At 43.4% G+C, this 25,208-nt stretch overlaps 1 protein-coding gene across 10 annotated transcripts in view; it reads left to right on the forward strand.

Moving 5' to 3' along the window:
- LOC122759365 (R3H domain-containing protein 1-like) overlaps window positions 1-19,945 on the forward strand; it is a 37,163-nt gene extending 17,218 nt beyond the window's left edge. For 8 of the 10 annotated variants that reach the window (XM_044014220.1, XM_044014202.1, XM_044014246.1 and 5 more), the window contains 22 exons: window positions 2,457-2,568; window positions 3,444-3,522; window positions 4,185-4,244; window positions 4,838-4,978; window positions 5,197-5,305; window positions 5,593-5,688; window positions 6,034-6,059; window positions 7,043-7,096; window positions 7,564-7,796; window positions 9,094-9,369; window positions 9,706-9,863; window positions 10,270-10,401; window positions 11,347-11,712; window positions 11,832-12,012; window positions 14,363-14,520; window positions 14,614-14,747; window positions 16,060-16,163; window positions 17,296-17,519; window positions 17,756-17,897; window positions 18,011-18,108; window positions 18,195-18,266; window positions 19,116-19,945. In XM_044014220.1, coding sequence (XP_043870155.1) covers window positions 2,457-2,568; window positions 3,444-3,522; window positions 4,185-4,244; window positions 4,838-4,978; window positions 5,197-5,305; window positions 5,593-5,688; window positions 6,034-6,059; window positions 7,043-7,096; window positions 7,564-7,796; window positions 9,094-9,369; window positions 9,706-9,863; window positions 10,270-10,401; window positions 11,347-11,712; window positions 11,832-12,012; window positions 14,363-14,520; window positions 14,614-14,747; window positions 16,060-16,163; window positions 17,296-17,519; window positions 17,756-17,897; window positions 18,011-18,108; window positions 18,195-18,266; window positions 19,116-19,118 — 2,958 coding nt within the window. In that variant the 3' untranslated portion in view covers window positions 19,119-19,945. Of the gene's footprint in view, window positions 1-1,301; window positions 1,329-2,453; window positions 2,569-3,443; window positions 3,523-4,184; window positions 4,245-4,837; window positions 4,979-5,196; window positions 5,306-5,592; window positions 5,689-6,033; window positions 6,060-7,042; window positions 7,097-7,563; window positions 7,797-9,093; window positions 9,370-9,705; window positions 9,864-10,269; window positions 10,402-11,346; window positions 11,713-11,831; window positions 12,013-14,362; window positions 14,521-14,613; window positions 14,748-16,059; window positions 16,164-17,295; window positions 17,520-17,755; window positions 17,898-18,010; window positions 18,109-18,194; window positions 18,267-19,115 lie in introns of all 10 variants that reach the window. The other 2 variants (XM_044014236.1, XM_044014264.1) reach the window with 2 other exon arrangements.
- Window positions 19,946-25,208: the final 5,263 nt, after the last annotated feature.

The raw sequence follows: 25,208 nt of genomic DNA on the forward strand, positions 1-25,208 counted from the left end.
TCTTACAATCTTATAAAACAAGACAAGTTACAAAAACCTGATTTTCATCAGCAGAAAAGCGGTAGGAAATGTAAAGTTACAAAAACCTGTTTTTACAAATCACTAGGACTGTATGTCGGTGTCACAGTGAAAATGTGTGTTTTTTTGCACAGTTTCTTGTCTTTTCTTCTCGTCCTGACAGCCGTGATTAAATAGCGTGCGAGGGGAAACGTCACGTCATCAGAAACAGAGCGTGTAGATTGAAGTCTCTCTATTACATGCCACTCTGCACAGCTCCTGGCACTCACACACACACACACACACACACTCAGGTGAGCGTGTAACCAGAGGGCGACGCTCTCCTCGCCACAGTCTCACACACGACGACGTCTCGTATTACTGCCATCAATCATGTCGGGGAAATTACAATTTCCACACACGTCAGCTGCAGAGAGAACACAGAGCTGTGGAGCGCTTTAATTCAATACTCCCAATATTTTCAAGACACCGTTATTGGGGCGGGAACTCGCCATACTGCGGCAAACTAACCTGGAGGGGAAAAGAAAGAAAGAAAGAAAGCAAGCAAGCAATAAAGATCAAATCTAAACATTTCTCATTCTTCACACTTTACAAGCGTTGTTTTTGGATTTCCACGTCCACACCTGCGCTTGCGCTCCACGCCGCTCACGCCTGTCACTTCCTGTCACTTCCAATCAGTGGACAAATCACGGCGGGCGTGTCGTGGTGGTTTGGTTTTGTTTGGGACTGACAGCCGCGCGTTCATTACGTATTCGCGGGGCCGTCATTTTCTCGCCGCTTCTCTTTCATCTGAAGGTAAATGGATGTCGGGGAACAAATGAGGCGGCTCGCAACAGCTGCACGCCGCCGAGTGACGGCGAGGGCGGCGTTAAGTAGCAAACATCGCCAAAGAGAGACCAGACAAAAACACACTCACTCTCTCTCTGTGTGTGTGTGTGTGTGTGTGTAGCTGTCACCTCCACACACTCATTCTCACGTTCCTCTCGCGACTCGCTCAGGCAATTAGTCTCTCCTCCGTTTCTCATTAGCATATTACATTTTTCACATATAATCACAGCGTCTTTAAAAACGCAGCGTCTCATTATCAGGCTCCGCAGCTGTTACACACACACACACACACACACACACACACACACACTCTTGACCTTTTATGGTTATGAGCTGCCGGGTCACACACACACACACACACTCTCTCTCTCACTCACCCACCCACTCACTCACTCACCCCTTCACTTGGTCACACACTGTGTGATGTTTCCAGAGTGGAGTCTAATCCACTTAAGCAGCAGCAGCAGCAGCAGCAGCAGCAGTGGCCTCACTCTCTCCTCTATTCAGCTTTTCATTCTTTGTCGAATCAAGTGAAAAGCAAGCGAGTCAAGAGTGTGTGTGTGTGTGTGTGTGTGTGGGGGGGAGAAAATGTAGCTTTTTACATGATTCCGTTGACAAATGTCACGTTAAAACCACGACTCAATTAACCGTCAACCGCTCCGTTCGTTTTTTAATCATTAAAACAAGTTTTGTCAACTCTCTGCGACATTTTCTGGTTTCTTATGCTCCGTGTAACAAAGAAATCATCATTTTTTTCCCATATTTTCATTTCTGTTCTGGTTTAAACGCACAGATAAAAGCATCCGTACACTTTAAAAGAGATTTAAAACCGTTTCTGTGAAAGTCAAATTCAGTTTAATAAACCAAAAAAAATAATCGATTCATGGAGAAAATAATGGGTCTAATTGTGATTTTTGTCATTTTACAGTTTGATTAAGCAGTTTGTAAATCACTTTTTTTTTTTTACATTGTCTGGAATTTTATGGACCAAACAACTAGTCGGTTATAAAAATAATCAAGAGCGAGAGTGACAATACATGGTAAATATTCCACATAATAACCTGCTTTATTTCTTTAAATTAAGGACATTTATGTGTGTTAGAAACAAAGACATTGACCACAAATGTAGTCAAATTCAGTTATAACACAAATAATTAGACTTTTTTTATACATTTTTTATTGCATGATTTCATGCATTTAAATCATTTATGTGTAATAAGTGTGATTATATCACTGCAACAGCCTTTAGACCTGAGAGAAGTCATCACAGACACTGTCGTTGGTTGTGTGTGTGTGTGTGTGTGTGTGTGTGTGTGGTAAAGCGAGGTTGAGCTCAGAAAACATCCTCAGCAGCCTGAGTTGGATTAGGACAAATGAAATGTGCTGCGTTGTTTGATTCCCAGGCTCAGTGTCATGTTTTATTCAGGTGGCTTCATAAAAACAAGCTAATCTGACAGATTAGTTGCCATAGTGATTTTGGATTTCATGGCAGCCGACAGGAAGGGGAGTGGTTTGTTTTTTTGTGTTGTCGGCAGGCTCTCGTTAACCTGTGTGAAACCACAGCTGACTTCTCCTCCAGGTGTTTGAATGAATTCTCCTCTTGTGCACAGGATGGATTCCACCTGCAGCCGCCTGAGAAGGAGGAGCGCGCCGAGGCGGACGACGTCTGCGACGCGGCGGACAAACCCGAGAAGACGACGCAGAAGAAACGCCTGTCGAGAGGTGAGCGAAGCAGAAAATTCACCATCGTTTCCACCATTTTATGACAAAAATGATCCCCTCACCTCATATTGTTGACATTTAAACGTCTCTGCTGTGTTTCAATCCAAATGTGAAGATGTTGTGAAATGAGACGTTGAGGTCTCTTTACATCTAAAGCACCTGCTGCCTCATTGGCAAACATTGCCTCCTGCAGAAAAACAACTTTCATGCATATTTGTACGTGTGTGTGTGTATACTGGTATATCACTGGCGTATCCGTGGCAACAGTGGAAGCGGAAGTGCTGAAGCCAAATGCTTTAATGATACTTATCATACAATCCCTGTCACTTGGCGAAATTACAGCCCTCTAATGATTATATGCTTGAGCTCATCATGAGGAAAATCCACATTCTTCTTCTTCTTCTTCTTCTTCTTCTTCTTTTCTCCGCCCTCCAGTTTGACCAGTAGCTGCTCCTCCATTTTAAACGATATCTCATTACGGGCTGATAATTGGCGTGATTCCGTTAATTGCGAGGAGCTGAAGGTGTGAAGCAATTATACAGATTCCCACAGGCGCTCGGAGGTGTCTGCTTCCCTCTGTGGAGCTGCACGCCTGATGAGGCGGCGGCCAATTATAGCATGCCGACGCCCACAGAGAGAAAGAGAGAGAGGGAGGGAGCGAGAGAGCTGCACAAACACGCCGCGTCCTCGTCGTTATCCGTCCACTTCCTGAACTGTGAGGGTCAAGCCGCATCCCTGTGAACCTTACACATGTGTCTGAACGAGCAGCTGACTCATTTGCATATCAATGGTCACGCCCGCTCATCGTTAACGAGGCGGAAACTTTCAAAGTATCAAAGGAAATCACATGACCTTTGTCTCCGCCTCTGATTCAGACTCCAGTCAAGATTACACTGATTCAACTGGTATAGACCTGCACGAGTTCCTGGTCAACACACTGAAGAGCAACCCCAGGTACACAACTGCTGCTACACTACATCCACACAACTGCTGCTGCTACACTACATCCACACAACTACTGCTACACTACATCCACACAACTACACTACATCACACAACTGCTGCTACACTACATCCACACAACTACTGCTACACTACATCCACTGCTACACTACATCCACACAACTGCTGCTACACTACATCCACACAACTGCTGCTACACTACATCCACACAACTACTGCTACACAACTGCTGCTACATTACATCTACACAACTACTGCTACACTACATCCACACAATTACTGCTACACAACTGCTGCTACATTACATCTACACAACTACTGCTACACTACATCTACACAATTACTGCTACACAACTGCTGCTACACTACATCTACACAATTACTGCTACACAACATCATGTACACATCCATATTTGAATCCATATTGAACATGAATGTTAAATCATCAGATGATTATAAATGACCAGTACTGTATGTTGGTGGTGAATTTAAACCACAGACTTGGATAAACTTAGATTTGATGGAACCTTCTGTCTTAACTTTGTAACTTTAGCTGTAGAATTTGTTCCAGTTCATAAAAATATTGCTGAATTTTGATTAGATTAGCATGTTAGCAGAAGCAGCAGAAGAGTGAAGTTTCTATTGTTTTGCAGAGATCGGATCATGCTTCTGAAGCTGGAGCAGGACATCCTGGACTTCATCAGCAATAACGAGTAAGAAATATTCATAGATGACCATTTATTATGTCTTAATGTCTTCATTTATGTTTATATTAAATATTCATTTAAAAAGTACTACTCCCAATAAATAATATATCATGAAAATGTTATACAAATATGTCAACAGCCATACTGATGCCTTTGGATTTATGTTTTTTTGTATAATGGTTTAACTGAATTTTGGTTGAATATTATATTGATTATTTAACTGGGAATTAATGCAAAACTACAGTCTCTGTGTAACTGTTAAAACTGAAGCTAGGTTGAGAAGTGTAATAATGAATAAAGATGCCTGAGGCTAAAAAAGTATTTTTAAAATAATATTATCAATCAATATTAACATATACATATATATATATATATATATATATATATATATATATATATAATATGTGGCACCAGTTTACCAATAACAAGTAAATTTCACAATAAAAGCCCGGATTTTAGTAATAATCTGTAATGATGTGTCACCATTTATTCAGAGCCTTCTTTTTAGTAGATGTACATTTCACAATAAAAGCCCAGATGTGTGTTGTTGATGATGTTGTGTGTGTGTGTTGATGATGTCTGTGTGTATGTGTGTGCAGCAGTCAGAAGAGGAAGTTTCCGCCCATGACGGCCTACCACAGGATGCTCTTACACCGAGTGGCCGCCTACTTTGGGATGGACCACAACGTGGATCCCAGCGGGAAGTCCGTGGTGATCAACAAAACCACCAACACCAGAATGTGAGTGTGTGTCAGTGATGGACGTGTGAGGCTGTGGTCAGTGCGTCCACCGTCTCTCTGTCGCTTCATTAAACGCTGACGAGGAATCAGTCGACAGATGAGTGGATGTAACGCGGCATATGCTGCTGTCAGGATGTTCCTGAAGTGAAGCTGCCGCTGAAACTCCTGTCAATTCCCTCCTCCTCCTCCTCCTACCCCTCCCCCTCCTCCTCCCACAGACCCGACCAGAAATTCTCGGAGCACATCAAGGATGACAGAGTGGACGATTTCCAGAAACGCTACATTCTCAAACGAGACAACTCCAGCTTTGATCGTGAAGACAGCGCGGTGGGTGTTTCTTCTCTTTCTCCTCTTCCTCTTCTTCTTCTTCTTCTTCTTCTTCATCTCCGTCACCAAGCTGTCACTTTCATTTCTGACATGTTGGTAAGAGTGGGGACAATCTGCCGTGTCTCGTACGAGTGCTAAAGAATGTGTGTGTGTGTGTGTGTGTGTGTGTGTGTGTGTGTGTGTGTGTGTGTGTGTGTGTGTGTGTGTGTCTTGTGTGTGTGTGTGTGTCTGTGTGTGTGTGTGTGTGTGTGTGTGTGTGTGTGTCTGTGTCTGTGTGTCGTTGCCAGATTCGAATGCGTCTGAAAGCTGACAAGAGGAGCAAGTCCATGGAGGAGCGGGAGGAGGAGTACCAGCGAGCCAGAGAAAGGATATTTGCACATGATGTGAGAACTGTTAGCGTAGGAGGGCTGAGGGTGGGGGGTGGGGAGGAGGAGGAGGAAGGGGGGGTGATGTTACACAAATCTTTGTGTTGTTTCTATTCATGTGCAAATTCAATAGATGTCTCGCAGTCAATTAACTCTGTCAGATTTATGATTTTAGAGACACGACGACGACTGCCTCCATTTTGGAGCATTCATGGTTTTCTTTACTGAATTCACCTCATGAAGCGTTAACTTTCTCTAGTGTTTACTCTTAAAGTCATTGTAGAGTCATTAAAAAACAAACATAAACCCGTCTGTCTGTGACAACAAACTGTGACTGAGTGTCGTTTTCTCTTTGACCCACAGGGAGATCACTTCATACTGGACAGAAGGTAAGAAGGTGCATCAAAATCATTCTGTCTGTGGAAATAACAACAGTAAAAATAGTCAGAAATGTCAGATTTGGCTCAGATTTACAAGCTTATTCATGCAAGTTCTCACAACCTCTTTGTTGTCAGAAACGTGCAAAATGCTTCATAAATGCACTAACATTTATTACTACTTTATTCTGTCATTTCCTGTGTTCTATTGAGAATAAAACACAAAAAAACACAAATTGCAGTTTAAAAGACTGCATTCATTTCTTCATCTGCTCGGTTTGTGCCGGCGATGCACCTGAATTTTGCCTTTAGCTTTAACGTTTAACGTCACAATCTTTACTTTGTAAAACTCAAACTCATCTTTTATTTCATCAATCCGATCATCTTTAATATTTATTTTTTTAAAGGTTGACGCACCCTTTTGATAACCATCAATCATTCTTAGTGGGCCTTTTTAAATCTTGAAAACAGGTTTTATGATTGTTTCAGCTTCTTAAATGTGAATATTTATCATTAAAACTGAATCATTTTGTGTTTGTGGATCAAAACAAGACATTTGAGATGGATTGTCTTGCATTTTCTGCACCAGACAACTAATCACTTAATATTTCAATAATTAAAACAAGTATTTTAATTTTTCAGCTTAAACTTAAATGTGGATATTTTCTCCCTTCTTTGCTCCTTATGACAAAGAGATTGTCCAAAATGAGTTTTTGTCCAAAAACATCATCATTTCTGGATTTTTGGAAACACTGAGCAACACTTTCATCATTATTATCACTTAATTATTACTATGGATATACTGCTATTACTATGAGGGAGTGAAGTCACCACACTTTTCAGCCATAAAAATGAATGAATCAGTTTGATGGATGTGTTTCTAACACAACTGCTGCTACGTTACATCTACAGCAGCAGCAGCTTCTCCTCCTGTCAGTTTTTAAAATGGTGGATGTCTCACTCTCTAACACCTCTCTCCTCCTCGTCTTCGTCAGCGTGCAGGATGAAGACTCGTGCTTGAGCACACAGCAGAGGAGGCAGATGTTCAGGTGTGTTCAGCCCGTCTGTCTCGCTCAGCTGATATGGATGAGGAGTATTGATGATGAGCATGTACTTCCTGTCACATGTGAAGTGTCTGGATTTTTAAGATCGTTGACTGAGCAGAAAAACAAACTTTTAAATGATGTTAAACTAAATCTGCATATGTCAGCAGAAGTGGGTTTTTTTGTCGACTAAGAGCCTGAACGATTTGGTGAAAAACGTCTTATTTGCAGTTTTTCTGACGGCTAAATTGAAATTTGCAAAAAAGGTGACGGAGCGTTAAAAACATGGACTCTGTCAGACGCTGAATACGAGGAACTCTGCTCCTGCAGAATTAAAGTCACCGCAAGTGTGAGACATTTAGCAAGAATGATGTAAATGTGTATTTTGTATTATTTAACTCCTCAGCAGAGCAGGGAAGTTGTTTTTGAATTCAGACTCGGCTGATATTTGCTGACGTCTCAAACGTCCACAGGTTGCGTGCCGGCCGCTCGGGAGCCAGCCGGCAGAGCAGCTCGGAGACGGAGGCGCTGCCGCGTCACGGCGAGCCGCGGCCGTGGAGCAGCACGGACAGTTCGGACAGCTCCAACCGCCTGGCGCCGCGGCCCGCCATCACCAAGGCCAGCAGCTTCAGCGGCATCTCCCCCGGCCTGGTCCGCGGAGACAGCACAGCCAGCAGCAAGAGCACGGGCAGGCTCTCCAAAACAGGCAAGACACAAATAAACTGAGAGTGAGGGGAAAAAAGTGCTTGCTCTGCACTTTCAAAGTGCAAGGAGTCGATTCTCTGCCGAGTCTTTCTCGTTTTAAAACACCGAGTCGGGTCTCTGACGCGGGCAGACGGACACAACTCTGCGGTCCCTGCATCATCAGGGAAGGAACACTTCTAATGATGATGTCATGCGTTTTTTAAGGTTTAAAAGCACGTTTTTGCATCGTCCAGCAGAATCCCGCGGTGTCGGAGCCTGAGGTGTAATCAGAACAAATGTGTGTCCTGCCGCCATAAATAAAGCGCGTTGGTCCGGCCCCCGGAGCCGGACAGCTGTCAGAACCAATTACTGAGCAGCAGCAGCAGCAGCAGCAGCGGTGATGGACGACGCTCGTGAAACAGTGTTGTAGCAGCAGCATAAAAACCTGGTGAAGTGGACTCGCTGCATAATGCATAAGTCAGTGAGATGAAGTCAGGCCTCGGTCCCCTGCTGTGAGCGCTCACTCCACTCTAGGACACATTTGAAACCTGATTGGCTGAGATTGTGTACAGCGTTGTTATTATATCTGCAGAGATGTTTCCTCTGCTGCTGCAGCAGCGAGCTCTTATTTATTTCTTTAACTTGTTTACCCAGGAGACCGTCTGCCTTCACTGGGGGGTTTTGGGAGTTTAAGTGGAGGAGACGTCTTTTCTGTTCTGCTGCATCAGTTTCCGTCTCTGTCTGTGAGCAGTCAGAGAGAGAAGAGATGTTCTCATTTAGAGCAAATCTAAAAAAAAAAAAAAAAAGGTTTTAATGCATTTGTATAGATGAGACTTTAACGCATGTGAGAACTATCCTTCTCTGAACGACTCTGAACACTGCAGTGCATATGCCAGGCCTGTGTGTGGCGCTGTAACGCATGGAGAAGACTGCAGCAAGCCAGGGCAACTTTGAAAATGAATCCCAAAAATCACATTTCTGTGTGGATTAAAAACACAACAACTTTAGTGGATTTACTTTACTGTCCCTAAAATTAGACCCTGAATAATAATAAAATACTTTTACTCTTCTACTTTACCTTCAGCTTCATATTTAACAGATAAATGTTAAAAGCTTATAGAAAATGATCCATTTGTGATGAAAACCTGAGCTGCTCGACAAAAACTGAAAGATCTAATGATACCTGACATGTTAACATTTTTGTGACCTCATTCCTCCAGGAATCAGGATTTGATTCAATTTCTTTGTTGTTTATTTAACGACATGTTGTGATGCTAACGAAAGGATTAAGAGTGATCATGTGTCTTCTTTGGTCTCAGGTTCAGAATCTTGCAGTAGCGTCGGCTCCTCCTCCAGCTCTCTGTCCCGCCCCCAGCTGCCCCTCCCGGTCCTGACCTCGTCCAGGTCCGGCATCCTCAACCCGCCCCTGATCCACCCGGCCGTGGACCCCAGAGGCCCGGGACTCCCTCCCGACATGATGAAGAGCGTCCCGTCGCAGCCTCCGCCACCAGCCACAGAAGCAACCAACTACTATGTGTTTCCGTTGGAAGCCTCAGGGATACCACCTGGCAGCGTTCTGGTCAACCCACACACAGGTGTGTGACGTCTTCTACTCACAAACCGCTTTAAATCCTTTATTTTCTCCACAGCTGAGACAGAATCTCCGTATACTGCGTTCAGTCAGTATAAGTGTTGTGTTTTCCTGGTGAATATTCACGTGTGTGGACAGAATCACAGGTTGGCGTGCAGCTGCGCTCGGTTTGTCTGTCAGATGAGTCTAAAGCTCACTGATGGAGACATGTGTGAACATTCATCAGCAGCTCAGAGCTGAACTTTCTCCCGACTCTGCTCTGGTGGTCCGCGTCTGTGGGGGCGTGTCCTCCGCCGTCACGCCGACACAGACTCACGTCGCTGTGACTTTACTTTGACAGGCAAGCCTTTCATCCACCCCGACGGCACCGCCGTCATCTTCAACCCGGCCAACGTCGTCCCCGCTGCCGGCAGGAACCCACAGCAGGGCAAGAACCCACAGCAGCCGATCTCTGCTGCTGCAGGACAGCAACAGCCGGCCAATCATCTGCACTCACAGGTCAGTGGGCGGGGCCACGCTCACCTGTCCAAAGTCCTTCCCTTTTACATTCACACTTTTCCTTTAACCTCACTCACTAATAATGTTGAAATGGGAGCTGATGGTGGGAGCTAAGCCCCTCCCCAAAACCAAATGGTCCAATCATCCTTCTTTGGCTGATTGGCAAATTACTTAATTAAATATATAAAGATATAAGTGTGTAAATAAAGTGACAGAGAACAGAAATGTTCAGCCTCTTGTTTTAAAATCACAATCGGCAGAAGATGAATCGATTGTTCATCTCTTTATTTCGCTGCCTGAAAGGGGGCGGGGCTTATTACACTCATCAGCGACGCTCCCTCTGTGTTTCTTCCGACGCGTCTCATGTCCTGTCCCCGTGTGCGTCTCCTCTTCCTCTCTCTCTCAGCCGATCATCTGTCCTCCTCTCCAGTCGTCCTCTGAGCCTGTCCACAACCCGGCGGTCTCTTACCCTCTTCCTCCTCCTCCTCTTCCTCCTTCTCAGTTCCTGCCCATCTGTGCTAACCAACAGTACACTGTGGTACAGAACTTATGATTCTCCTCCTCTCAGTGTCGTCCTGACTTTTCTCTGAGCTGCTTAATTCATTCAGAACTAAAGAGACCGAGTCTGGGTCTCTGTCAGGATCCAGGTCTTCATGTGTTCCTGCTATGAGCTCATTACACTCTGTTCAGTCAGAACTTCTTTTTAGATTTGGTGGCTCTTTAAAGAATAAAGGGGAAAATAAGAAGGTGTGTTTAAATGGAGCAGATATTTAAATAATGAATTCACTTAACCTGGTTTTTGACCTGGTTTTAGTGTCTCTGTGGCTAATTATGCCGGCGGAAAAGTTCCATTAATAATTAATTCATCACCAGATGTTAGCTCTGAATAATCCATGACTCAAAAAAATATAAACCACTACTTCTCCAACAACATGTCAGAGAGACGATGCTGATAAATACCCTGTCTCTGCTGGCCTCGGCCACATTAAAGGGATAGTTCAGCTTTATTAATGTGGGTTTATGCTCAGTTAAAATATGAGACGACACTGAACAATCTACGCCAAGTCTACGATGTCTTAAGAACACGTTCACGTCTTTATCTCACTGTGAGACAGACTTTTCCAACAGGAAACTGAAGTTTGTAAACCACTCACTCTCCCACACCAAAGCCCAGAGAGAAAATCAGTGATTTTAACATCACACACACAGGAGTTGTTGATCCACTGCTGCTTCCATCACTAAGTTACAATGTGTTTTGTGAATTCACCTCAGTGACACAAAGTGACCACACGAGGCAGCAGTTGACCAGCAGCTCCTGTGTCCCCGTGAGCTTAAATCACTGATTTTCTCTATGAGGTTTGGTGTGGGAGAGTGAGAGGTTTTTAAACGTCAGTTTCCTGGTGGTCCATCGTAGACTCGGTATCTTTGAAACCAGATGAGCGCCCCCTGGTGGTAAAACTGTTGTTAAATCCTTGCTCTGCAGCCCGACGTCCTGAACGCCCAGTTCAGTCACATGACTCTGACGCAGCATCCGCCCAGTGACGGTGGAGCCGCGGCTCAAGACGCCCGTCACTATCCCACGATGTACCACCACCACCACCACCACCACCCAACCCCCATGGTGCTGCAGGGAGCTCCGCCTCCTCCTCCTCCCTCACAGCAGGTCAACTATGTGGTGGCGGGTCCTTCGGGAGGTCTACTTCAAGGTCAACACATCCCACTCCAGACTCAAGCCCCCAACCACCACACTTACCACAGCTCCACCCCGGGCCCGGCTGCGTTTCCTGGCTCCGCCCTGAACCAGCCGTTACTCCAGCAGCACGCTTACATCCAGCAGCCTCTCCAGCAGGTACACACACACACACACACACACACACACACACACACACACACACACACACACACACACTCCTCATTCATCTCTGCTGCACAAACTCACCTCAATCTCTGCTCTCCGCCCCCTTTCAGATGTCAACATGTTACTGCTCCTCAGCTCATCATCCACACTGCTCCACCCAGCAGCAGCAGCAGCAGCAGCATCAGCAGCAGCATCATCAGCAGCAGCAGCAGCAGCAGCACTACCACCGTCTGCCCGTCAACTCGCTGCCCTTTAACTGCCCTCAGAGCCAAAACCTGCCGCAGCAACAAGGTAAGAACATGGAACAATAGCAGTATGGTACTATAGTAAGTCATAAAATATGCTTTAACATATATATTTGATTCTTAAATCTTCCTCCAAGTGGTTTTCAAAAAATCTCCACAAATAAAGACAAAATTATGAAACAGCAAAAATGTACAAAAAGTTGTGACGTCACCCAAACGAGATGTTACTGAAACTTCTCTTTTTGTGACCAAAAACTGTTGCAATGTTATAAAACAAAAAGTTACAAAATGTTGGAAAAATACTTGGGAAAAAAGACAAAATAACATAAAAAAAACCTGAAATATGTACAAATGAACAGGATTGTGTTACCAGAGACAATATATATGCAACAGTGTTGCAGCTCCCCCTTGTGGCATTTCAAAGTATATCACTAGGACTGTATGTTGGTGAGTTCAGCGTGAAATATGAAAGATTTTCTCTCACAAACATGGAAAATGACCACCACCAGCTTCCTTTATGCTCATTTGTGATAAAATGCTACGTTGTGTGTGTGTGTGTGTGTGTCTGCAGCTGCAGACGTCTGACTCGTCTCTGCTGCTGAAGGACAAATATTTCTGTTTGTTTGTTTTTATGAGTTCAAACGTCTCCACGGGAGTCGTCTACTTGATTATTCTGCGGGATTTTTTTCTCTCTTCTTCTTCACCGCAGGAGTTGAGATTGTTAGCTCCTGCACACACACACACACACACACACACAGACGGAGGCGTCTCTTTAAGTGGCTGCGGCAACTGTTCTGTCATGTGAATGCTGCAAACGCCGCCTCCCTGCTGGGGACTCGGGGAATAGACGGCGGACAAATGACGCTGACCTACAAAGGCAAAGGACAGCAATTATTTCTGAGGGAAAGCAGAGCAGCGATGACTTCACAGCCTCGCCTGCCTTCTGTTTCCACCTTAATTAAAAACAATAGGTACACGAGCACATAGCGCCGGAAACTCCCTCCCGCGGCCTCAGACTTGCTTATTCTGTACCTTCATCTTCATCTGGAGCTGATTTAACCGTTTAAACGTCTCGTTCATGTCGTCATTCTCACGTCTGAGAAGCTGAAACTCACTGATGATGGAAAAAAACTCCAGAAAAATGATCTTTTCTGTCAAAGAACGATGGCAATTAACAATTTTATGAACCAATTTCACCATAAATTGTGATATTTAATAATTAATTATTGGATGACGTTCAGTCATTTATCAGTATTACTTTTATTCATATGTACATGTTGTGAAAATGAAGCTCCGTGGCTGGGATGATGTCACAGCGGCGTGCGTGCGTATGTGTGTGCGTGATGTCACAGGAAGTCAGAGTGGCGGGAGGCGGGGCCGGGACGCTGTCTGAGAGGCCTCTATGAATCTCACAGTGAACCGGTCTCTTTTTCAGCCGCTCACCTGCAGCAGCCGACGACACCTGTGAAGGACGACGGAGTGGGCGTGGCCTGCTGTGACCTCATTTGTGTGTGTGTATGTGGTATGGTGGTGGTTTCACGCCTGGTTTGTGGCTGAAGGAGAGAGAAATGTCGTCTCCTTGACAAAAGGACGTCCTCTCCTTTGTCCCTCGGATCACCACGTCTGTGTCACCGGGGGACAATGCTATTTTCAAATGTCTTTTTGTCACCTTGACATTTAAAGTGTCTGTCTCTTTGCCCCGCCCCCGAGGAATCCGCGCAGCCATTTTAGGCCACTGGGAACATGGCCGCTGTCGCCGGCGCTGCTGCTGTGACTTTGAGTCGTCTTTTGTCCGTGTTTTTCTTCTTCTTTTTTTAATTAGATTGTGAAGAGGTACAGTAGAGATGTGATTGTGTGTCGGCCCTGAGCTCAGGTCTGTGTGTTCAGGTTCAGCTTCACCGCAGGAAAAATCAAATATATCGACTTTCTCATTTAGTCCTGGAGCCTCAAAGCTGCTCACATGTAACAGCGTCCTCAACCTTTCCGTCTCCTCCTGTCCTCACTCACGTCCCTTTATCATAAACGTCTGAAATATCCCTTTATTTACAGCAGCAGCATCTTCATCATTTGGTCTTTGACTGAAGGAGCAGTGCCTCATTTCTGCAGCGTGCTGTAGAATAAGAAGTTTATAAAGAGGCAGAAAACGTGACATAAACTCACAACATCAAGATATTTAATCCACCATCGTTCTGCGGCACTAATCCTTTCACACTGGTCCTTTAATCATTAGCCCCAAAAATATTATTTTCTCTGTTTCTCGATGAGTTTGCTCAGAAAATGGTGGGGAAAAAAAACTCAAAATGAGCATTTTTGTGTTTGTTTTTTATTCCAAACTTGTGAAAAGTAAAAATGTTTCCATCCTGAATCTGAAGTTTTCAGTGTGTTTGTGTTCTCAGTGCACCAGGCCCTGATGCCAAACCCAGCGTCCAGCTACCAGACTGTAGTGGGCGTTCAGCCAACACCCAACCTCGGCCTCACTGGCAACCAGCAAAGCAATATGGGCAACCAGATGCAAGGCATGATGGTCCAGTACTCTCCCATGCAGTCCTATCAGGTATTTAAACTCAAACACAAAGCGTCTTTGCCTTCATTGAAGTCAGAAGTGTGACGTTTGTGTTGTGTTGTGTGTTTGTTGTGTTGTGTGCAGCAGGTTTCTGTGCCGCAGCAGACGTACCAGCAGCCGGTGTTTGTCTCCTGTCAGCCAGGACAGAGCGCCGTGGCCGTCAGCGGCATGCAGCCGTGCTACGGCCTGCTGCCCCCGAACCAGCACGCCACCATGAGGTACGAGTCTGACACTGCAGCAGCCGCTTGTTTAATGTCAAATAATCACGTAGACGTGTGAAGAACACATGTTTTATTCTTTATTGACAAAATGTCGGCAGATAAATCAAGAAAATGACCTTGAGAATCGATGGAAATATCATTATTTCATACTGGAGCAGAAATCAAAGTAGTTTCCCTCTGGAATCTTATTTTCTCAACATCATTTTCTACTAACTACGTGTTTGTTTGTGTGTTTTATGAGGAAAAGATGAGGTCACTCACTCAGATGCACACAAATCAATACAGCACGAGGATTTTCTTCACTTGCTTTTAACTCTTGCATCAGAACACACATCAATCTGATCCTCTTAAACAAAGCAAATGCCTTTTAAATGATTTAGTCGGTACATTAAATAAAAGCAGCAGCAGCAGCAGCAGGAGGAGGAGGAGGAGGAGTTTCTTCCTCATGGTCTCAGGAGTAAAAGCAGGTTGTGTTAGTGGGACAGTCGGTGTGGAAATGATTTATGCAGCAGCTTCTCTCTCTCTGTCTTCTCCCCAAAGAGTCGACCGTCCACCTGCAGGCTGGTTTTTCACCAGCTGCTCTCGAGTCCCCACGGCTTTTAGAGCTCAGAACAAGCACTGTCCACTTTAATCTGAACAGTCTGGTTTGATCTGAACAGTCTGGTTTGATCTGAACAGTCTGGTTTGATCTGAACTGGTCTGGTTTGGTTTGATCTGAACAGTCTGGTTTGAATCTGAATCTGAACAGTCTGGTTTCTGAACTCTGGTTTAATCTGAACGGTCTGGTTTGATCTGAGGTTTGATCTGAACAGTCTGGTTTATCTGGTTTAATCTGAACTCTGGTTTAATCTGAACTGGTCTGGTTTGGTTTGATCTGAACAGTCTGGTTTAATCTGAATCTGAACAGTCTGGTTTAATCTGAACTGGTTTAATCTGAACTGGTCTGGTTGGTTTGATCTGAACAGTCTGGTTTAATCTGAACTGGTCAGAACTGGTCTGGTCTGGTTTTATCTGAACAGTCTGGTTTGGTTTGATCTGAACAGTCTGGATTAAGGTTTAATCCCTGAGTTGCAGCATCAGGATCTACAGCAGCTGCACTTGACTCTGATCACATTAAACGTCTGAGCTGCTGATCAATAATGATGATTAGTGATCCTCTCAGGTCTGATCAGGTCTGATCAGGTGGGGACCTGGTTTTTAATACAAAGAACTTCTATCATTTCATTTCTAATAACAGTTTTAATGCATATACTGATGTTTTTCTACATAATAAACCTCTCTGTCGCTGTGTTTCGGTGTTTTCTGGCAGCTCTACAGTGAGTTTCCTCCCCACTCCGATGATGGAGCAGCTCCAGTTTCCTCATACGTCCACGCCCTGCGTCTCACAGCAGCACCCGGCTCAGCAGTACGCAGGTACGCCCCCTGGAGGCTGAGCATGTCCACATCATAATCATGTGCAAGCTCTCTCCATAATCCCACGTAATAAGTGATAAAGTGAGTAAATGTAGTCAGGCAATGATCTGAAAACGACTGTAATCCACGTTTAATCCACTCTCCTCACCGCTGACCTTTACACTGCAGGGGGAGTGGTCATGAATGAGGTCAGATGAAGGCCACACCGCGTCCTGCGTCCTCGCCGCTGTCATTCTAAGGTTTTATTTCATAAATCAACAGCGGTGTCTGCTCTGTTTGATCTGCTCCGTTTATGAAAAGACAAATTAATTATGTCTTCCTTTTTTTCCCAAGGTCGCGGCTCAGACATTAGTATTTTTTCTATAAACCTCGTCTGTTGTCAGAGTTCAGGCGTCGGAAACTCATTATGCCTTTTAATTCACTGAGATGAACAGTCGGTGGCAGCAGGAACGTTGTGGTTTCACATGAACAACTTGTAAACACACTTCAGTTGTTTTAAGTACCTCTGCAACTAACAATTATTTTCATATTCGATGAATCGAGGACTTGTTTGGTTTGAGAAATGTCAGAAAATGTCTCTCAAACCTGGAAATCATGTTCTTTGTTATATAAGAGGAAAGAAAACAGAAAAATATTCACATTTAAGAAGAAGAACAATTGAGAAAATTGGTTAAAATCGCACAGGACAACAAATTAAACCATTAAAAGAGAGAGTTTTTTATTTTAAATTAATTTAAAGTTGACATTGTTCATCATAATAAATATATAAAAAGTAAATGTGTGCGATCCATTTACGATGATTAGAAGTTTATTATAGTTTATTATACAAATATTCCCTGGCTAGCCTTTGTTAGCGTTAGCAGTCGATAACGACACTCTACACTTTATTGTACTGACGTAAGCAGCTGCGTTTAAAAAATATCACTCTACTCCATGATATTTACTGTGTTTTTTACTGTCGGTATGAGTGGCAGCCATCTTAGACCCACAGAGTTGGAAATCCAACTTGAAGGTGTGTTCCAGTTGAAATTTACGAATCGGAACATGGAAGGTCCGACTTCTGGTGTCAAAAAATTTAAAGAAAAAAAACTTTAATAATAGAACGACGTATATCTCATTGTAATGTGTGTAGGTTTGTTGCCAGCGCCCCCTGGTGGCAGCAGTAGTGGCGGTGGCGGTGTGGTGATGCTGCAGATGACGGCTCCTTCCTGTCAGCAGCCTCGCGCTCCGTCCCCCTGCCAACGCAAACAGCCCGGCTACAAACACCCGGGGAACGAGCACCACCGTGGCCGGCGCCCCGCCGAACTGCAGCTACAGCCGCTAACACTGCAGCCGCCGCCGGTGGACAGCGCCCAGGTACAAACGCCGACTCCACTGCCAAACGCACACATTCACGGCTTATTTGTTCCTCAAACGAGGAGAAAATAGTCCCAGTGTCGGGGCGTGACGCTACATTAGTGAGGCTAATGTGACGGAAACGGCGCTAATGACAGAAGCGGCGCCCCGTGTTAGTTTGTTTTTGTTTGAATGAAAGTGTTTGTGTCTCCTCCACATTCTCGCCGCTGCCTCCTCGCTCGGCGTGTTGTGTGTAGAGCAGCCTGCCCTCGTCTCCGGCGCTCACGCCCTCGCCAGGACGACCGCCCAGCGCCACAGGACTCCCATCAGGCCTTTCACCCATCCCTCTTCTGGCCCCGCCCCCTCAGCTGCGTACAGCTTTCTGCCACAGTGGACAAGGTACGACACGGCCGCCACATCAAATCATCATACGTCACATTTTCAAGTGTTTTTAAATGTACGATATAAAAATATTATTATTATATTATAGTTTTGTGTGTTTCTTTCTTCAGGTGAAGCTCACTTCTCTCTCCTGGGTCAACCTCTGCATTACAAACCCAACATCAGACCTTCACTGCTGCACACTGCACACATGATGACCAAACACCAGGTCAGACACACACACACACACACACACACTCACTCACTCACTAAATAAACGTCATGTTGTCATCATGATTCTTTTTCCCTCCTCAGGGTTCATTCAGCGTTTGGCGTGGCGGTCATGGGAGGAAGGCGGGCAGGAAGTCTGTGTCCTCAGATCTCGGTGTAAGTGAAGACACCTTTTTTTTATCTTTTTTTTTTTACTGTAAACCACTCACTCTCCCGCACCAAAGCCCATAGAGAAAATCACTGATTTTAGCTCGCAGGGACACAGCAGCTGCTGGTCCTCTGCTGCCTCGTGTGGTCACTTTGTGTCACTGAAGTAAATCTGAACAAAGTATTTTAAATGCCGAATTTTAAAATCACTAGTTTTCTCTATGGGCTTTGGTGAGGGAGAGTGAGTGGTTTACAAACTTCAGTTTCCTGTTGGAAAAGTGTGTCTCACATTGAGATAAAGACGTGAACATGTTCTTAAAGACATTGTAGATTTTATGAAGTGAGTTTTTTGTAAAGTGGCTGAAATCGGTTGTTTGTCTGAACTTTTAATGAATCCAGCTGCTCTGTCGTCTGTAATCTCTGCTGTGTGTGAGCGTGTGTGTGCAGAATAAACTCCAGACGTGGCAGAATGTCACCTGCAGCCTCTGACGTGTTAGGATTTACAGAAAAGTGCTGATTATTTCAGATGTTTTTTTCCTGCTTTTATCAACAAACACACACAACACACACGCCTCCTCGACCGCAGCGATGATGTCGAGTGGAACACAAAGTCACCGCCTCATCTTTATTTGATTTCTTTTTTTTTAATGGCGAACCAAACTGATGGATGATTAATTAATGTTGAAACATTAAAGAGAACAGACGCTAATGAAGCTCAGCAGATGTTTTCACTGAAACCTGCTGATGGTGCATGTGTGGGATTCCTCTCTCTCCAGCTCTGACAGTCACAGTCTCTCTCTCTCTCTCTCTCACTGTGTGTGTGTGTGTGTGTGTGTGTGTGTGCGCGCGCGCACGCAGTGAGCAGTCGTGTCCTCCAGAGGGCGACAGCTGCACAGACTCCAGCCTCCTCCTGGCTCCACTCTGCAGCAGCAGCAGCAGCGGTGGCGGGGAATCGAACCCCCACTATCATCGTCACCTCCAGACAGAAACCTGGCCTCATCTCACTCTCCTCCTTCCAGCCTGGCCGTCTCACACACACCTCGCTCCACAGCGCCCCCTCTCTGCTCCCCACACACACACACACACACACACACACAAAGACGAGCGGCGTGACTGGGACAGATGTGCACACGCTGCCTCTGCTGCCTCAGTCTGGACTCCAGACGTCCTCTCAAAAACTGACTCTACCAATGTCCACTCTTTATTTTTATTTTTTTTATGACTTTCTTTTATCTTTTCAGAGGCCGACACACGGTGGCGCCACCTGCTGGCCTCTTCCCCAGTTTGCTGTTGAAGTGTTCAGAGAAGGTTTTACGGGAAGTTCTTGTCTCCACTGTGGCTCCCTTTTTTCTTTTCTTTAAAAAAAAAAAAAGTTGTTCCCGCGTTTTTAAAATCAGACGATGAAAGCGTTGGTCGTCCGTCCGATCGATCGGCAAACGATCGGAAAAACCTCCACAGCTTTAACCTCGTGACCCTCGACGACAATAAACACTGAATAATTAGACAAACTACCTGAATAATTCATACACAGTGAATGTCGCGTTTGCACTGAAGTGATGATGACGAAGATGAAGAGTTTGTCGGAGTTGGACCGGGCCTGGATTGTCATTGACCTGCTCACACCTGTTTGTTGCACTCAGCCGGGTCACTTTCTTTTATATTTAATTAAAATGTTTATATGCACAAGACAAATGCAATCAAGGCTTTTTTTTATTTGTATTGTTGTTATTATTATTATTATTATTGTTGTTATTTTGTGTGGAAAAAAGCCCTCCCGAGGATTTCTGTGTCTCTTTATGTTCCACTCTAATAAATGTTTTCCTCACATGTGTGGAAGGAACTTTTTGGAGCATTAAACAAATGTACAAACGTCCCTGTAGTGTCAGATTACAGCTTTGAAATCTATTCAAATCTATTCTATATTTGGAAAAAGTAGAGCCATGCACATTTAAAATTGAAAATAAACTGAACTAAATTAAGTTCTCAATTAATTCCCCAAGTTATTCTGACCATAAAATGGTGATAAATGTCAATCGCTGTTTACTAAATGTTAAAGACTGTCATTTTTTGTCCAAAGATATTCACTTTACTGTCATATAAGAGCAAAGAAAGAATAAATTCACATTGAAAATTAACCAAAACAGAAACCTATTACGTCTCGTTTAGTCCACACACATTTTCACATTTAGGAAATTAAAATGTTGATAAATGTTTGCAGAAACTTAAAAATGTATTAATCTCCTCAATTCACAAAAAAATAAGCTGATTTGGGTGGAACGAGCACTTAAACTTCAAAGTGCTTTAGTGATCGATTAATTGATGCAGCACTAACATTTTTATGACAAAAACTTTGTTTTCGTGGTTTTTAGCTCGTTTTTATGCCTTTTTAACCGTGGCTTCGTCACCACACGCTATGAACTGTGGGTAATTAGCGGGAAGTGAGTGCTCAAAATGGCCGCAAGAGAGACGAAGACGACACTCACACACTCGATGAAGTCACAGCGGGACAGAAAATAAGTCCACACTTCGTGACCGTGGACGTTTTCAAGTCTGGATACGAGGACGAGGCCTTTGTCTCTGCGTGTTTTGGCTTCACACAAATGTAAAGAGCGACACCTGGTGGACAGAAGCTGGTACTACAGCAGGTGGAGCGGGGGCGGTGCAGAACTCCATTCAAAAAGTGAGCATCTTTACTTTTCACCTGCTTCTTTGTTAATTGGACATGAGATAAATTAATATTCACACGTGCAAAACGGTTAATCGAAACATGTCAGACTAATCGGCTCATAGATGTTTCTGATTCAAACAAAGATGGAGGCAGGAAGCTGTATTATCTATATTAACCAAAAAAATACGATGTTTAATACTCCTCAGAATGATTAGAGAGTATTGCTGTATTATCACTTTAAAATAATAATTATTTGCTTTTCTTAGCCTTCGAATACACATTGTGGGTCTAGTTTCATTTTTTTTAAAGGAAAAACTAAGACAAATAACAATCTCTCTCGCTGGTCTGTGCAGGCCACCGTAGTTTCCAGATGTAACGAATTCTTTCAAACTGCGCCTCTAAGATATAATTGAAAAGGTTTTATGTTAAATTAAATCCATCTTCTTTGCATCCTATACATATGTGAACATTCATATTTTGAAACATGTATAAATAAACTTTATAAATCAATAATTATCGCAGACTAAAGTCGTGCACGTGTAAGAAATAATCCCAATATAGTCAATTATAGTTCAAATCCTGATTTATTAAACTGAAATAAAGGGATGTAATTCCACCTACCACCACAGCGTGGTGCTGTTACGCCATGAAAAGCATTTAACTCACAGTCATGATCTAGAAAATAAAAATATTATTTAAAAAAAGTTTAAATTAATGACATAAACGCTTGTGTCTATACCCTGAGCTAATAAATAACTCATTCATTTGATGTAGACTTTAAAGATTAAATAAACTTAATCCCAACATGTTTTTATAATTATTTAACCAATATTTATTCAGGTTTTTATACATTTTTCATACATTAAAAAAGCGCTATAGCATCAAAGTGTGCGGAGATAAAAACAAAAACAAATAAGGCAAATAAATATAGAACCAGCAGGGGGCGGTGTGACACTTTCACCTTTATATTTCTAAAAAAAGAAATGACACTGTTTCCAGAAGCAATTATGACAGTGAGCAGCCATGTCAGGTGTGTGTGTGTGTGTGTGATGAAGATGTACTGGTTTTTTTTAGAGATTATTTAAATGAGCTCCTCCTCTTCCTCGATAATTGATTCATTAAGTAAACACACACACACATACTGGGTTGTTTCCATAGGAACGTAGTGGAGGAGGGTGTTGTTCGGGTGAAGCTCTCGACCACACACACACACACAGTCACTCAGTCACGACATCTGTCCTCAACATTCACACGTTCATTTGAACTAAGGTGTGACCACAGAGGTCAACGAGCTGTAAAGGTCTCCATCACTGTTTCACGCACACAATAATGAGGTCATTACATGTAGGATATGCATGTTAAAGGGACAGTTTCCTCTCTCGCAGTGAAATCATGGCTGTCAGCATGAACACGAGTAAAATGACTTTTAAAAGACTCACCTGACAAAACTTACCCTGCCTTAAGGCTACGACATCTTAGGAACATGTTCACGTCTTTATCTCACTGTGAGACACACTTTTCCAACAGGAAACTGAGGTTTGTAAACCACTCACTCTCCCACACCAAAGCCCAGAGAGAAAATCACTGATTTTAACATCACACACACACACACACACACACACAGGCGTTGTTGATCCACTGCTGCCTCCATCACTAAATTAAATTGTTCTAATCTTTTATTTGGATTGACCTCAGTGACACAAAGTGACCACACGAGGCAGCAGTAGAGCAGCAGCTCCTGTGTCCCCGCCAGCTAAAATCACTGATTTTCTCTATGGAGAGTGAGTGGTTTACAAACTTCAGTTTCCTGTTGTTAAAGTCTGTCTCACAGTGAGATGAAGACATGAACATGTGCTATATATATGTATTTATATTTGATAAGATGTCATAGACTAAAACTGATGCAGATTTTATGAGGTGAAGTTAATCTTGTGGAGGTCAGAGGTCAGAGAACATAGAAAAGCTGAATCACTTGACAAAATGAAAATATATGGGTATAAAATAATATTTAACTGAATGTAAAAATGCAGTCTCTCAGTGTGGACATAATAATTACATTCATGCTCTCATCTCCTCATCTCTAAACTGCATCATTAGCAGGACTCCAGTCTTTATAACGTCCTTGTGGAAGTATAAATATACACCGTCTCCTGATCAAAGACATTCTCGACATACTGTGAGTCCATGGCTACAGCGTCTACATCTGCAGCACATTATCAGCTTTATGAGTGTTTTATAAGTGGAGACAGACGAGTGACATTTCCCTCTGCTCGGCCCATGTGTGCACCGTCTCTGCTGCGCTGTGTTTATACAACTCTGCGACATAAACTGCCACCAAACACAAGGAAAACCATGATTTCAGTCGTTCAATAAATGACTCACACGATAAAATCTATGTCAGCTTAAGTCGACGATATCTTAACGTCTTTATCTCACTGTTAGACACACTTTTCCAACGGGAAACTGAAGTTTTTAAAGCACTCACTCTCCCACACCAAAGCCCATAGAGAAAATCTGCTGGTCCTCTGCTGCCTCGTGTGGTCACTTTGTGTCACTAAGTTAAGTCTAAATGAAATATTTCAAATGCTGAATTCAAACAAATAAGACATTTGAAGTTAGTGATGGAGGCAGCAGTGGATCAACGACCCCTGTGTGTGTGTGTGTGTGTGTGTGTGTGATGTTAAAATCAGTGATTTTCTCTATGGACTTTGGTGTGGACGAGTGAGTGGTTTACTAACTTCAGTTTCCTGTTGTTTTCAGCCATTTTCTCAGGCTGCTTTTACCTGAACTATCCCTTCAAACATGTCATGATGATATGGAATAGTTACAGTATATAAATATTTATAGATAGAAGCTGCACACACACACTTATTTAGATGGAAAAGAAATCAATATATTTGATGTTTGAAGTTTAAAATAATGAATATTGTTAATCAAAGTGACACCTTTATTTTTTCTTCTTATAAACAATGTCATAGTTGTGTCACAGTACATAATACCTGTGTGTGTGTGTGTGTGTGTGTATGATTTATGAACTACATGGTCTCATATAAATCTCACCTGCCACATGAACTCATTAAAACAATCATGTTGTAGCCTTGATTTAATGTCTTACACACACACACACACACACACACACACACACAGCAGGTCACACAGACCTCAGGCCACTTCAGTAGATCAAACAATGACTGCTCCTCCTCCCCAGTTGCTCATAGCAACCCCGGAGCATGTTTTAAAGGGTTAATACTTTCTCTTTTTTTTGACTGGTTGGTTGTACGAGGTTCTGACACAAAACATTGATTTTGCTGGAAAAAAACAAACAGCCGTAGACAAATTCATTCACTCTCATTTAAAACATGATGGATAAACTGATTTTATAGAGAAAATCAGTGATTTAAGCTCACGGGGACACAGGAGCTGCTGGTCTACTGCTGCCTCGTGTGGTCACTTTGTGTCACTAAGTTATGTCTAAATGATGGAGGCAGCAGTGGATCAACAACTCCTGTGTGTGTGTGTGTGATGTTAAAATCACTGATTTTCTCTGTGGGTTTTGGTGTGAGAGAGTGAGTTAAATAATCCTGTTATTGAACGACATCACTGTACGGTCTGGGAACATTTCCAAAATTCCTTTTAGTGTTCAGAACATCTTGAGAAATCTTTTTTATCTCTCTTTTTTTCTACTTAATCCTATTTAATTCATTTATTTAATCACAGAGAAATGAGCATTTGAATTATTCACTGTCGTCTGTGTGTGTGTGTGTGTGTGTGTGTGTGTGTGTGGACTGATGAGCTGCTAATCCAAGGTCACACTGTCCAAACATTACATTACCAAAGAGTCATGACATCATCAGAGACAAAATGTCTTGTGTGTGAACAACAGAGGGAAACAAAGACACTGCCTCGTCCCCCTGTGGCTTCAAAATACACAACATTATATCACACACACACACACACACACACACACACACAGAGGAGGTGGAGTACAGTACGTCTGTCAAGTGTCAGCGGTCATTCATTAGGTCAGGGATGGATACACACTGATGTAATGAGGCACTCACTGTGTGTGCGTGGGTGTGTGTGTGCGTGTGTGCGTGTGTGTGTGTGTGTGTGTGTGTTATGACAGGGTTAATGGTGTGTGAAATGGCGTCTTCATCAGCAGCATCTTTTCCAGATGAAGCTCATGAAACCATGATAATCAAATCTGTCACTTACGCATCTGGGGGGCGGGGTTTATTGATTGATTGATTGACCTGTGGATATTGATGCACGGCTGATTGTGT

Source organism: Solea senegalensis, linkage group LG2, assembly GCF_019176455.1.
Source record: "Solea senegalensis isolate Sse05_10M linkage group LG2, IFAPA_SoseM_1, whole genome shotgun sequence".
Lineage (NCBI taxonomy): Eukaryota > Metazoa > Chordata > Actinopteri > Pleuronectiformes > Soleidae > Solea > Solea senegalensis.